The sequence below is a fragment of the Bos taurus genome, chromosome 19 (genome assembly GCF_002263795.3).
Source record: "Bos taurus isolate L1 Dominette 01449 registration number 42190680 breed Hereford chromosome 19, ARS-UCD2.0, whole genome shotgun sequence".
NCBI classification, from domain to species: Eukaryota; Metazoa; Chordata; class Mammalia; order Artiodactyla; family Bovidae; genus Bos; species Bos taurus.
Window position 1 is genome coordinate 42170288 of NC_037346.1, and position 12169 is coordinate 42182456.

At 53.6% G+C, this 12169-nt stretch overlaps 2 protein-coding genes across 7 annotated transcripts in view; one reads left to right on the forward strand and one right to left on the reverse strand.

Moving 5' to 3' along the window:
* The first annotated feature begins 1451 nt into the window (after window positions 1–1451).
* NKIRAS2 (NFKB inhibitor interacting Ras like 2) lies at window positions 1452–6248 on the forward strand. Its single transcript, NM_001434997.1, has 4 exons — window positions 1452–1573; window positions 2520–2628; window positions 3364–3605; window positions 4257–6248. The coding sequence occupies exons 2-4, from the start codon at window positions 2535–2537 to the stop codon at window positions 4494–4496; spliced, it is 576 nt and encodes a 191-aa protein (NP_001421926.1). The 5' UTR covers window positions 1452–1573; window positions 2520–2534; the 3' UTR covers window positions 4497–6248.
* ZNF385C (zinc finger protein 385C) overlaps window positions 6188–12169 on the reverse strand; it is a 58880-nt gene continuing 52898 nt past the window's right edge. For 3 of the 6 annotated variants that reach the window (XM_059878543.1, XM_024980878.2, XM_024980881.2), the window contains 3 exons: window positions 9467–9760; window positions 8522–8718; window positions 7636–8194 (listed from right to left, as the gene is read on the reverse strand). In XM_059878543.1, coding sequence (XP_059734526.1) covers window positions 7730–8194; window positions 8522–8718; window positions 9467–9760 — 956 coding nt within the window. In that variant the 3' untranslated portion in view covers window positions 7636–7729. Of the gene's footprint in view, window positions 7613–7635; window positions 8195–8521; window positions 8719–9466; window positions 9761–12169 lie in introns of those variants that run through there. The other 3 variants (XM_015458855.3, XM_024980880.2, XM_024980879.2) reach the window with 3 other exon arrangements.

Consider the following 12169-nt stretch of genomic DNA (forward strand, 5'->3'; position numbering starts at 1 on the left):
GGAGGATGGGAGAGGCTCCACCGGGGTTGGAAGAGACACATCATTCCTCCAGCCAGTCATTCAACTCTCTCCAAAGCTAGGTTGGAAAGGCACAGACTCGGGCCCTGCTTGTCAATGGCTTATGGTCTACAGTCTAGTGCAGGAGGCCCACCTGTCCTTAACCACCTTCCTACTTTGTGTTCTCTGCATCTTAAACTCTCAATTTAGAGAATGGATACATGCATATATATGGCTGTGTCACTTTGCTGTGTACCCGAGACTATCACAACATTTGTTAATTGACTATCAGTTCAGTTCAGTTGCTCAGTCGTGTCCGACTCTTTGCGACTCCATGAATCGCAGCACATCAGGCCTCCCTGTACATCACCAACTCCCGGAGTTCACTTAAACTCATGCCCATCGAGTTGGTGATGCCATCCAGCCATCTCATCTGTCGTCTCCTTCTCCTCCTGCCCCCAATCCCTCCCAAAATCAGGGTCTTTTCCAATGAGTCAATTCTCTGCATGAGGTGGCCAAAGTATTGACTATACTCCAATATAAAAAAACTCCCAATTTATCACCAAGTCTTGTTGATTCTCTCGTCAAATGTCTCTCAAATCTACCTCCTTTCCACCCCAATTCAGATTCTTATCATTTTTTGGAAATCTTGGAATACTACCCTACTCTCCTAACTAACCCCAAGTCTCACCTCTCTCCAATCTTCACTCTTTGCCAGAGTGAACTGCTTAAAAGCAAAAACTGATTATGTCACTTCACTGGCATAAATCCTATCAATGGCTTTCCACTGCTGTTAGAATAGAGTAGGATAGGGTTTGAACTCTTTGGCCAAACACACAGGTCTTAGATTGTTTGGCTCCTTTCTACTATCAATACTGAACCCAAATACGTGTAGTTCCAGTAAATGCCATGGATGTTGCCATATTTTCTTCACCCTTTCCTTCCACCCGCTTCAAACCTCAACACAGACCTGACCTCCTCCAGGAAGATTCCATGGATAACGTGATGCCCACTGTCCCCAAGTTAAACACCCCTTGGCTGTGCTCCCACGGCACCTCTGTAATAGATCTTACATGCTAGACTGTTATTGGGTTAGATGTCTAGCTCCTCTGGATGGTGACATTCTAATGGGCCGCAACCAGGTCTAATTCGCCAGCCTTTTCTCAGCACGTAGTCCTGTTAAGTGGCACACAGTATGCGCTCAGAAGACATCGGATGAATAAACGACTGAATAAACGAAGTGTTACTGTAGTAGCCTTTAGAAAAAGAACATCTGGGCATCTGAGACACCAGAACAGCACCCGGCGCGTCCCGCCAGCGTATAACCTGTGCCCTGGCGACCACCTAGCCGAGGTTCAGACCGTCATTTCCCCGCCGGCCTCTGAGGGCGCTGTGCCGCTGGCGCCCGCTCTCCGCCGCCGGAATTGGTCTTGCCGGATGGAAGCTGCGGGGGCGGGACCAGACGGAGCCTGGATCGACGCAGAGCGAGAGCCTAGTGTTTGCCGTGGTGCTGCCCCACCCCTGATCCCCGGGAGCCTGGAGGGGCCCGGCTGTGCTGCTGCGAGGGCCCTAGGAGGTACGGGACTGGGAGGCCGCGGTCGACCACGGCTTTTGGGACGCTTTAAGGTGGCAGGATTCTGATTCCTTCTGGGAGCCCCCTGGTGGGGAGAATGTGCCAGGAGGCTCGTGTGGCAGTCTCTCTTGGGGTACCCCTTAATTGCGGGGCTCGCGGTAAGTGGGGATCTGTACTGGGAGTTACCTCTGGAGAAGTTTCTGTGTGAGAACCCTTTGGGAAGTTATCTCTGTCTCTCTTCTCTGGGGGAATCTTTGTCTAGGACTTCTGGGAAACCTGTGTTTGGGGTGCCTTGAGATCTCTTGGAGTGTCTTGAGATTTCTGCGTCTAAGCCTTATCTGGGTATGTCTAAGGGCAGCAAAGTATACTCCTTTACAAAGTATTGTTTTCTTAGATTCCTTCCCTCCTTTGTTTCTTGTCTGATGTTCTTCATCCTAGCCATGGCCTTGATTGGGAATTAGAGGGAACGGATTGTCCAGATAAGCCTTTCTGGAAAGCAGAATGTTCTTCTTAATTGTTCACTCCCCAAGAAGAGTGATGTAAGATAGATCCACACAAAATAATATCTCTGGTTATTTCTTTACGGGATCATGGAGCTCCCTTCAGCAACTGGTCCTCTACATCCTATACATTCTGTGCACAGAAAAGATCCTGGATAGTGGTTCCTTTAAGCCAGCTACTCTGCCCGCTTTGTGGCAACATTTACTGAGCACTTGCTCTGTGCCACTTACTGACCACATACCGGGGATAAGATGAGTACAAGACAGCTCACTGTCCAGTAGCAGACACAGACACGTCAGAGACACTATAGCGGACATAGTACACCCTGCCGAGGGTGGTGGACAGTGCCGACTCCTCACAGCTGTGCGTTTGGTTCGGAACTTGGGCCCTCGATTAAGGGAAGGCCCTGTTCTGATCCTGCCTCACCCAGTGTGTTTCCATTCTTCAGGGTTGAAAGCTAAGCATGGGGAAGAGCTGCAAGGTGGTCGTGTGTGGCCAGGCTTCTGTGGGCAAGACTTCAATCCTGGAGCAGCTTCTGTACGGAAACCATGTGGTGGGTGAGTTGTTGGGGATGGGCTGTGGTGGAGGAAGTGGAAGTATGAAGAGAAGATTTGATCACAACACGAAGAGGCTAAAAGTTGCTCCTGGTGGTGCTCCTAGGATCTGAAAGATCCCAACCCTGCCACACAGAAGAAATCTGGAAAGAGGAAACCTAATATCAGAGAAGGATAGGAAGGAAAAGCTTGCAAGTCACGCTGTGCTTAGCATGGTATCAGCATAAGATTAACTCTGTTCCGCAAATCATTCCAGTCCAGCCAGATTTGAAGTCTGACCCCGATCCTCAGCCCTGACATTCCTTTCTCCCGCTATCTGGTTGGCCTGTTAGGATATCCTCAGTCACACAGGTTCCCAATCTCTTTTCTCCCTAGAAACAAGGTTGTTGTTGTTTTTCTAATCTGTGCTGAGTCTTCGTTGCTGCACAGGTTTTCTCTAGTTGTGGCGAAGGCAAGAGAGGGCTGCTCTCTAGTTGCAGTGCATGGGCTTGTCATTGCAGTGGCTTCTCTTGTTATGGAGCACAGGTGCCAGGGCACATGGGCTTCAGGAGTTGTGGTTCCTGGGCTCTAGAGCACAGACTCAGTAATTGTGGCACAGGGGCATGGTTGCTCCAAGGCCCGTGGGCTCTTCCCAGGTCAGGGATCGAACCCAAATCTCCTGCATTGGCAGGTGGATTCTTGACCACTGAGCCACCAAGAAAGCCCAGAGACAAGTTTTTCCTCCTCGTTTTGTCCCAGGTTCTGAGATGATCGAGACGCAGGAGGACATCTATGTGGGCTCCATTGAGACTGACCGGGGGGTCCGGGAGCAGGTGCGTTTCTACGACACCCGGGGGCTCCGAGATGGGGCCGAGTTGCCCCGGCACTGCTTCTCCTGCACTGATGGCTATGTCCTGGTCTACAGCACGGACAGCCGGGAGTCCTTTCAGCGTGTGGAGCTGCTCAAGAAGGAGATTGACAAATCCAAGGACAAGAAGGAGGTGTGTAGGGGAACCCCAGTGGTGAGAGACAGTGGGCCCTGGGCTGGCTTTCGGAGGCCCGGAACGGCTCTGTTTTTCCCTCATTTGCCAGGAGCTAGGTTTGAAACTGGAGGGCAGGGATGGAGACCACTGCCAGGTATCTTCACCACTGGAGGTGCGCACATGTTGAGACAGCTCAACCAGAGAGGCTACTCGAGTTTAGGAGATCCCTGACCTAATACATGATGTCTTCACTAGGCTTTTTTAATAGTAGTTGTGTGCTCAGCTGTGAAGGCCCTTTTGTTCTCAATCAGGCATTCTGGGAGTGCTTCGTCACCAGTTAACTTAGCCAGCAACTAACTGGCTCCCAGTAATGATCAGGCATGAATGACACAGGGCTTGTAACAGAACTCCTGGAGGGGGTGCCAGATGGAGGCCCCGCCCACAGTTTTAACATAGGAAGAGATGAGACCTCAGCTGTTGAGACTTCTTCCCCTCCCCTAAGACTGCGAGGTGGAAGTGGTTGCTTTTTCCTCTCCTTCCTCTGTTCAAGTTCTGGCTTCCATCTGCTCTGGGAGTTCCATGACAAGCCCGACGTGGTCACTGGCCCTCATCCCTGCCCCCAAGGTCCATGCTGCAGCCACAGGCCTCTCCTGTGTTCCTCTTCCGCAGGTCACCATTGTGGTCCTCGGCAACAAGTGTGACCTGCAGGAGCAGCGGCGTGTAGACCCGGACGTGGCTCAGCACTGGGCCAAGTCGGAGAAGGTGAAGCTGTGGGAGGTGTCAGTGGCTGACCGCCGGTCACTGCTGGAGCCCTTCGTCTACCTGGCCAGCAAGATGACCCAGCCCCAGAGCAAGTCTGCCTTCCCCCTCAGCCGCAAGAACAAGGGCAGCGGCTCCTTGGATGGCTGAAGTGGTGCCTTCCCAGCCCTGGAAGATGGTTTGGGGGGAACGGGGGGTTTAGGTGAGCTTTGCTTCCCAGTCAAGGTGGGGAGCTCACCACTAGGCCAGGCAGCTGGGCTGTCCCAGGCTCAGGTCGCTTTTGCTCCCTCCCAGCTCTGGGAATTGCTGACAGTCTAGGTTAGCACCGCCAGCCCCCCAGCCCCCATCATATCTGCCCTGCGGTGACTGGGGTAGTTGTGGGTCATTGTACTTTTACCTGCCAGGAGAGGAAGCAGAGCTCTATGCAGAAGCGCCGCATCTAGGGTCTGCTTCCCATCACAGGGACCTCCCGCTTCCTGGTTTCCTGCGAGTGTCTATTCTCCTCTCTCACGCGCACACACCCCCTGTTCAGGAAGCCTCTACATACACACACCCACACCCACACACACACGGCATCAGCCTGGACTCTACAGAAAGGGTGTCCACGTATCTGTGTGTAGATGTGCACGTGTGTGTGTGTGCTGGTGTTTGGGTCACACACACACACACACTTATGGCACCAGCCTGGACTCTAGAGAAAGGGTGTCCACATATCTGTGTGTAGATGTGCATGTGTATGTGCTGGTGTTTGGGTCACACACACACACACACACACACACACGGTACCAGCCTGGACTCTAGAGTAAGGGCATCCACGTATCTGTGTGTAGATGTGCACATGTGCATGCTGGTGTTTGGGTCACACACACACACACACATACATTGTCTCTCTCTCTCTCATGGCACCAGCCTGGACTCTAGAGAAAGGGTGTCCAGGCATCTGTGTGTGGATGTGCACATGTGTGTGTGCTGGTGTTCTGGGCACCCCTCATCCAACAGCCCAACCTCTCCCCTGTCCTCTCCTTGGCTAGAAGAAGCTAGCCTCCTGGGAGTGTCCTTTTCTGTTGTAACTCTTCCCCTAGCTTCCTTTTCCTGCTCAGGGAGCATGTCACTGGGTGAGGTGGAATGAAATGCAGCTGGGCTGGGAGTCAGCAGCTGGCTTTGTGGGCCTGTAAGGCCCTTCCCCTCTCGGGGCTCCGCTTTTCTCATCTGTAAGATGATCTCGATTCTATGCTCTCTAGCCCTGTGGTTGGATACTGCCCGCAACTGCGACTGTCCCCTCAGCTTCTCCCTTTTCAAGGTGCTATGCCCACAGCCCCGCAGGCTGGGACACTGCTCCCCCCGACCACCAGGGGGCAGGAGCGCACTACTCGCTCTAGTTGCCAGAGCGGCCGCCCAGCGCCCAATCAGCGGACCTCCCGGGCCTGGGGACCGGTCTTTCCCGTTCCTGTGGTGGTTTTCAGCTGATCGCTGGACTTCTATTTATCAATTTCCTGTGTTTATATGCCTGCTGCCCCGGTGGAGGCTGGGCAAGGTGCTCCTCTAGCGCTCCCTTCTTACCTCAGATGCCTGAGCAAAACAAGGCCAGGCAGGAGCAGCTTCTCAGGAGCTGCCAGGCCTGTCGGGGGCTCAGAAGGGTGGTCACACTTCCAGCACGCTGTTCAGGTGAGCTTATAACCTGCAGCCTCCCGTGCTCACCTGCTTCTGATGCACACACCTAGCACAGGTGAAACACTACAGCCAGATGACCTCCAATACACGCCCCTTCTCCCCAGGACGGGAGAGGCGAGCAGGGGCAGGCGGCCCAGCTGGGCGAGTCGAGTTTTAGGGTGTATACAGGCTTGAGCTTAAATTCATTTATTGATGTGTTGGACACAATAAAACCACAACTGTTATCAAAAAGTTTCCCTCCCCTCCCCCTTTTTTCTTGTTCCCCCATTGGAAATAGCTTTTTTAAAAAATAACAGGCGGATACTGGCGAAGTCCCATATCGTGGGGTGGTGGGTGGCAGTGCTGGGGTGGGAGCGGGGTGGTGGCAGTCATCTTGACAGCACGAAAGTGGGTCTCGAGAGTGGATCCCAACACAGCAAGGGGGGCTTGGGCTGCTGGTCTGGGGAGAAAGCTGAAGTGAGTGCTGGGGGCCAGTTTGAAGTGAGGAACTGGAGGGGAGCCCTGGGGGGTGGATTTGGTGTCGGGGGGGCCCATAGTCTGAGGGAGACCCAATGTCACTCTTTCCCCTTGAGAGCTGGGGTTCAGGAAGAATCAATGAAAGGCTAAGAGGGGAGAACGTGTGTGGGACTGGTCATTTCCTCTGTTACAGACGGCCCAGCCAGAACGTCACCATCACCTCACCCCATCCTGTCAGCAGGTGAAAACCCCTGAGGCTTGGGGCCCCAGCCGCCCCTTGGCTTTGCCCCACTTGGTGCCGCTCCCTCTCTCCACCGTCCACCACACCCTTGTCCAGGCGGCCTTGAACCCACTCCCACTGGAGACCCCCTCCATCATCGCCAGTGATTCTCTGGAGAATCCAGTGAATGGGGAAGACCCCCCTCACCCCACCCCCTGCAGGGCACGGGAAGAGAGGTCACAGTCTTGTCCTCAGGCTAGGAGAAAGTCAGATTCCTTGGGCCTCTGGCCACATGGCTATAGGTCTTGAGTTGCGGGGATGAGAGCACCATGGGGCTGGGGCTAGGATTATTGCATAGATCTTTGGATTTTTCGGCTTGCTCCCCGTAAGGATGGGAAATGGAGGGGAGCCCAGGACTAGCCCTAGACACCAGAGGCAGGGAGGGTGCGGATGGATGGTCCGTGGGCCAGGGTGGCATTATTTGAGTCCCCAGTGCAGACTGAGGGCTGGGCAGCAGCTCTTAGCGTTAGCCCAGCTCTTCCTAGATTGGGCAGGACCCCAAGGCTGTAAAAGGCCTTCTCCTGAGGGATGGAGGGAACTGAGGCATCTCAGGGAGAGGGGTCAGGGCCGGTGGCGGGCAGGGGCAACTGCTGGGAAGTCAGCCCTGGGCTTCCCGGGAGGGCTAATAGGGGGCAAAAACGATGGGTCCCGTGGCAGGGCGAACGGCTCCTGCTGGGGTGCGAAACAGAGCTGGACCCAGGATTGGAGCTGGGAAGAGGGTGGTGGCCGCTGTGGGGGCAGGCCGGAGGGCCAGGGGCCCTGGCAGGGCACAGATGGCTGCCGCCGCAGTGGGGAGCGGGCTGGGCAGGAAGCGGGCTGCCAGGGTCTTGGTGAGTTGCTTCTGCAAGGCCAGTTTAGACTGCAAAGAAAAGAGGGATGGACACAGTCTCTGACCCCAGGAAAATCCGCTCCCCTCCCTTGGCCCCATCCCTAGACCTTTTGCTGCAGGAAAAACGTGACTTTCAGGATTCCAAACCTAAATCCTCCTCCCTTCCCACCCCCACACATTCATTCCACAGGGCTTTCTCCACCACCTGTTGTCCTGTCCAGAGGGAGGAGACTCTTGGGATGGGCCAAGGGGGGAGGCTATGGGGAGTGGGGGGTGGACACAGTCTCCAGGAGATGCTCGCCCACCCCTTGCGCTTGTCCCTGAGATGACTTTCCCGGGCCCACCTCCCCGGAAATTTTTCTGGGCAGATCCCAAGACAACCAAAAACCCAACCCCAGTTCTTTCCCTGCCCAGGCTGCCATGAAATGGGGTGGGGAGGCTTCCTTCCTGCCTCACCTCCCACCTCCCAGCCTGCCCTCCCTTCCGGACCTGTACCGATACCTTGAGGAGACTCACAGCCAGTGCTGCATGCTTCTGCAGCTTGCTGTGCTGGCTGGAGGGCTTGGGGGGCTTCCCAGCCAGGCGGTCTTTGTGCCTCCTGCTGCTCAGGTGCTAGTGGACAGACAGACAGACTGGGAACAAGACGAGGAACCCAGGGACCCCAAAACCACCCTCTCATGCTTGGCTAGCTCACCCTTCTGCTACCCACAGTTCACACACCTAGTCCACTTGGCCCTGGAGCAGCCCTGGGAAGGGGAGGCAAGAATTGGCCTTTGCCTTCCAGGAGCTCACCATCCCTTGAGCGTCACACCTCTTTCCCCACCTGCACCCTGTTCTGCTCCACCCACCTTCTCCCTGAAGGCTCTCTCCTGCCCGCCTGGCATGGGGCCCACCCCCTCACCTCTGCTCCACCCCCAATCCCAGCCTCACTTGCCCCACCTGCTTGAGTTGGGTCTCTGAGTTGACTTGGAGCTGACAGAGAGCACAGTGGAACGGGGGGCTGGGCCCCTGCCGGCCCCCCCGGCCCCCTGTCACTCTCTTGGCCTTGTGTCCAGCTCCTCCCCGGGGCACCATGCGGCCCCGGCCCCTGCGGGGAGCGCCCCGCTGACCTTCCACCATCCACCGGTGCTTGGCTCCTGGCGGAAGGAAAGGAGACAGCTTGTCAGCACCAGAGAGGGGTGGCAGGGCTACGGAGACCCCCTCCAAGCCAGGTCAGCCTGGCTGTCCCTTGAAGCCTCCAGGCTGCTCCACACCGACAGCTCCCCCAGCCACATGAAGTTTCTCTTTCCCTCTGAAAGGTCCTCCCATGCGTGCTAAGTTTCTTCAGTCGTGTTCAACTCTTTGCAACCCCATGGACTGTAGCCCGCCAGGCTCTTCTGTCTGTGGGATTCTCCAGGCAAGAATACTAGAGTGGGTTGCCACGTCCTTCTCCAGGGGATCTCCCAGCATCTCAAGGATTAAACCCACATCTCTTATGTCTCCTGCATTGGCAGGGGTTTCTCTATCATTAGTGCCACCTGGAAAGCCCCAAAGATCCTCCCAGCTGCTTTCGTTTCATGTCTCAAGGAAGCTTCCTTGCAGAGTAAATGATCAGCCTTTGACTCTCATGCCAATCCCGTCCCCCAGGTCTGACCCAAGGAGAGATGGAGAGGGTGTCTCCCATCTTGTGTGGGACCCTTCAGATCTTGTTGCCTCGGATGTCTCTTCCCAATCCTCTCTCCCCAAGCATTAGCTGGAGGACCCCAAATGCCTGCCCACTCACAGCTGGGCACAGCACCTCTGTCACCCAGCCCTCAATCACAGGGGCCACCCAGAAGCGACAGCCTGCCTGCATCTGGTGAGGGGCACCTCCTCCCCGGACTCAAGCTGGCCGGGCGCACTGACCTGTGTTGTGAGCCTGAAGCTGGGAGGCAGAATTCACGGTCACCTTACATGTGGGGCAGTAGAGACGCCCCTTCTCGCTCCTGCCTTCCCCACTCACACCGCTTCCCATAGCAACTGCTGCCGGTTCAGGCTCTGGGGCCTCTGGCCCAGGTTCTGGGGAGCAGGGTAGGCAAGATGAAGAGGAGGAAGAGGAGGCAGCATCGAAGAGGTCTGAGGGGACTGGCTCCCTGGGCGTGGGTTCTGGACTCCGGGGTGACTGGATTTCGGGACCAGGAGGAGGGGCCGCAGGAACTGCTGGGGAAATGGAAGGCCTCAGGTAAGAGGGCAAGCTCCAAGATGATTCTTGAGACCATAACTTTAAAAAAAATTATTTATTTTTTCTAACTTTTGGCTGCATGAGGCATGTTGGATCTTAGTTCCCCCACTCCTACAGTGGAAGCTTGAAGTCTTAACAACTAGACTGCCAGGGAGGTCCCTCGAGACCATGATTTTAAGCACAGACATTCTGGCGGTAGCATGGCTGAGTGGAGGGCCCCTGGTGTAGGGATGACCAGCACTGAATTCCAGACTCCTCACCAAATCACTGGGCAGACTTGGGACTCTTTGGGCCTCAGCTTTCCTACATGAAATCATAAAGTTGGGCCCAGTGGTCTCAGAGAGACCACCCAGTCCTGATAATCTACAGTTATTAGCTAACTGTTAAATAAGTGGAAGTCACCAAAGAGATGTACTGTAATATTCATAGAGCACTATTCCTAGCAGCAGAAACTGGAAACTGTCCAAATATTCATCAACAGGAGAATAGTGAAAAGAGTTGGTGGTCAGTGGAATACTACACGGCAATGAAAAAGGACAAACCACAGCTACACACAACAGCATGGAAGAAGCCAGATGCAAAACCTACACACTCCAGATCTTCCTCAACCTATAAGGGGGTTACCTCCCAATAAACCCATCATAATTTAAAAATGCATTTAATGCACCTAACCTAAAAGGCAGAGGAACCAGAGATCAAATTGCCAACATCCGCTGGATCATGCAAAAAGCAAGAGAGTTCCAGAAAAACATCTATTTCTGCCTTATTGACTATGCCAAAGCCTTTGTGTGGATCACGATAAACTGTGGAAAATTCTTCAAGAGATGGGAATACCAGACCACCTGACCTGCCTCTTGAGAAACCTATATGCAGGTCAGGAAGCAACAGTTAGAACTGGACATGGAACAACAGACTGGTTCCAAATAGGAAAAGGAGTACATCAAGGCTGTATATTGTCACCCTGCTTATTTAATTTATATGCAGAGTACATCATGAGAAACGCTGGGCTGGAAGAAGCACAAGCTGGAATCAAGATTGCCAGGAGAAATATCAATAACCTCAGACATGCAGATGACACCACCCTTATGACAGAAAGTGAAGAGGAACTAAAGAGCCTCTTGATGAAAGTGAAAGAGGAGAGTGAAAAAGTTGGCTTAGAGCTCAACATTCAGAAAACGAAGATCATGGCATCTGGTCCCATCACTTCATGGGAAATAGATGGGGAAACAGTGTCTGTCAGACTTTATTTTGGGGGGCTCCAAAATCACTGCAGATGGTGATTGCAGCCATGAAATTAAAAGACACTTACTCCTTGGAAGGAAAGTTATGACCAACCTAGATAGCATATTCAAAAGTAGAGACATTACTTTGCCAACAAAGGTCCATCTAGTCAAGGCTATGGTTTTTCCAGTGGTCATGTATGGCTGCGAGAGTTGGACTGTGAAGAAGGCTGAGTGCCAAAGAATTGATGCTTTTGAACTGTGGTGTTGGAGAAGACTCTTGAGAGTCCCTTGGACTGCAAGGAGATCCAACCAGTCCATTCTGAAGGAGATCAGCCCTGGGATTTCTTTGGAAGGAATGATGCTGAAGCTGAAACTCCAGTACTTTGGCCACCTCATGAGAAGAGTTGACTCATTGGAAAAGACCCTGATGCTGGGAGGGATTGGGGGCAGGAGGAGAAGGGGACGAGAGAGGATGAGATGGCTGGATGGCATCACCGACTCGATGGATGTGAGTTTGAGTGAACTCCAGGAGTTGGTGATGGACAGGGAGGCATGGCGTGCTGCAACTCATGGGGTCGCAGAGAGTCGGACACGACTGAGCAGCTGAACTGAACTGAACCTATCGAACACACAAGTTTGGCCCAGCCTACCTTAAATGTGCTCAGAACACCTACCTTAGCTTACAGTTGAGCGCAATCATCTAACACAAAGCGTATTTCATAATAAAGTGTTGACTCTCTGATGTTGTTTATGGAATACGGTGTTGACAGTGAAAAGCATATTGCTTGCATGGGCACAAAATGGTTGTGTGTCAGTTGTTTACCCTCCTGGTCACGTGGCTGACCAGGAGGGTAAACATCACAAAAGAGTACATACCTCTGTCACACAGAGTGAAGTAAGTCAGAAAGAGAAAAACAAATATCATATACTAATGCGTATATGTGGAATCTAGGAAAATGTACACATGAACCTATTTGCAGAGCAGGAATAGAGACACAGAGGTAGAGACTGGACACGTGCACACAGGGGAAGCGGAGTGTGGAGCAAGTTGGGAGATCAGGACTGCCTGACATACACTACCATGTGTGAAACAGACAGCTAGTGGGAACCTGCTGCATAGCACCAGGAACTCAGCTCGGTGTTCTGTGGTGGCCTCGAGGGCGG

Bases quoted from the DNA above. Each gene is read 5' to 3' on its own strand.
- NKIRAS2 (NM_001434997.1), top strand. From the start codon at position 2,535: ATGGGGAAGAGCTGCAAGGTGGTCGTGTGTGGCCAGGCTTCTGTGGGC. The intron at 2,629-3,363 runs GTGAGTTGTTGG...GTTTTGTCCCAG, and splicing joins GTACGGAAACCATGTGGTGG to GTTCTGAGATGATCGAGACG. The intron at 3,606-4,256 runs GTGTGTAGGGGA...CCTCTTCCGCAG, and splicing joins AATCCAAGGACAAGAAGGAG to GTCACCATTGTGGTCCTCGG.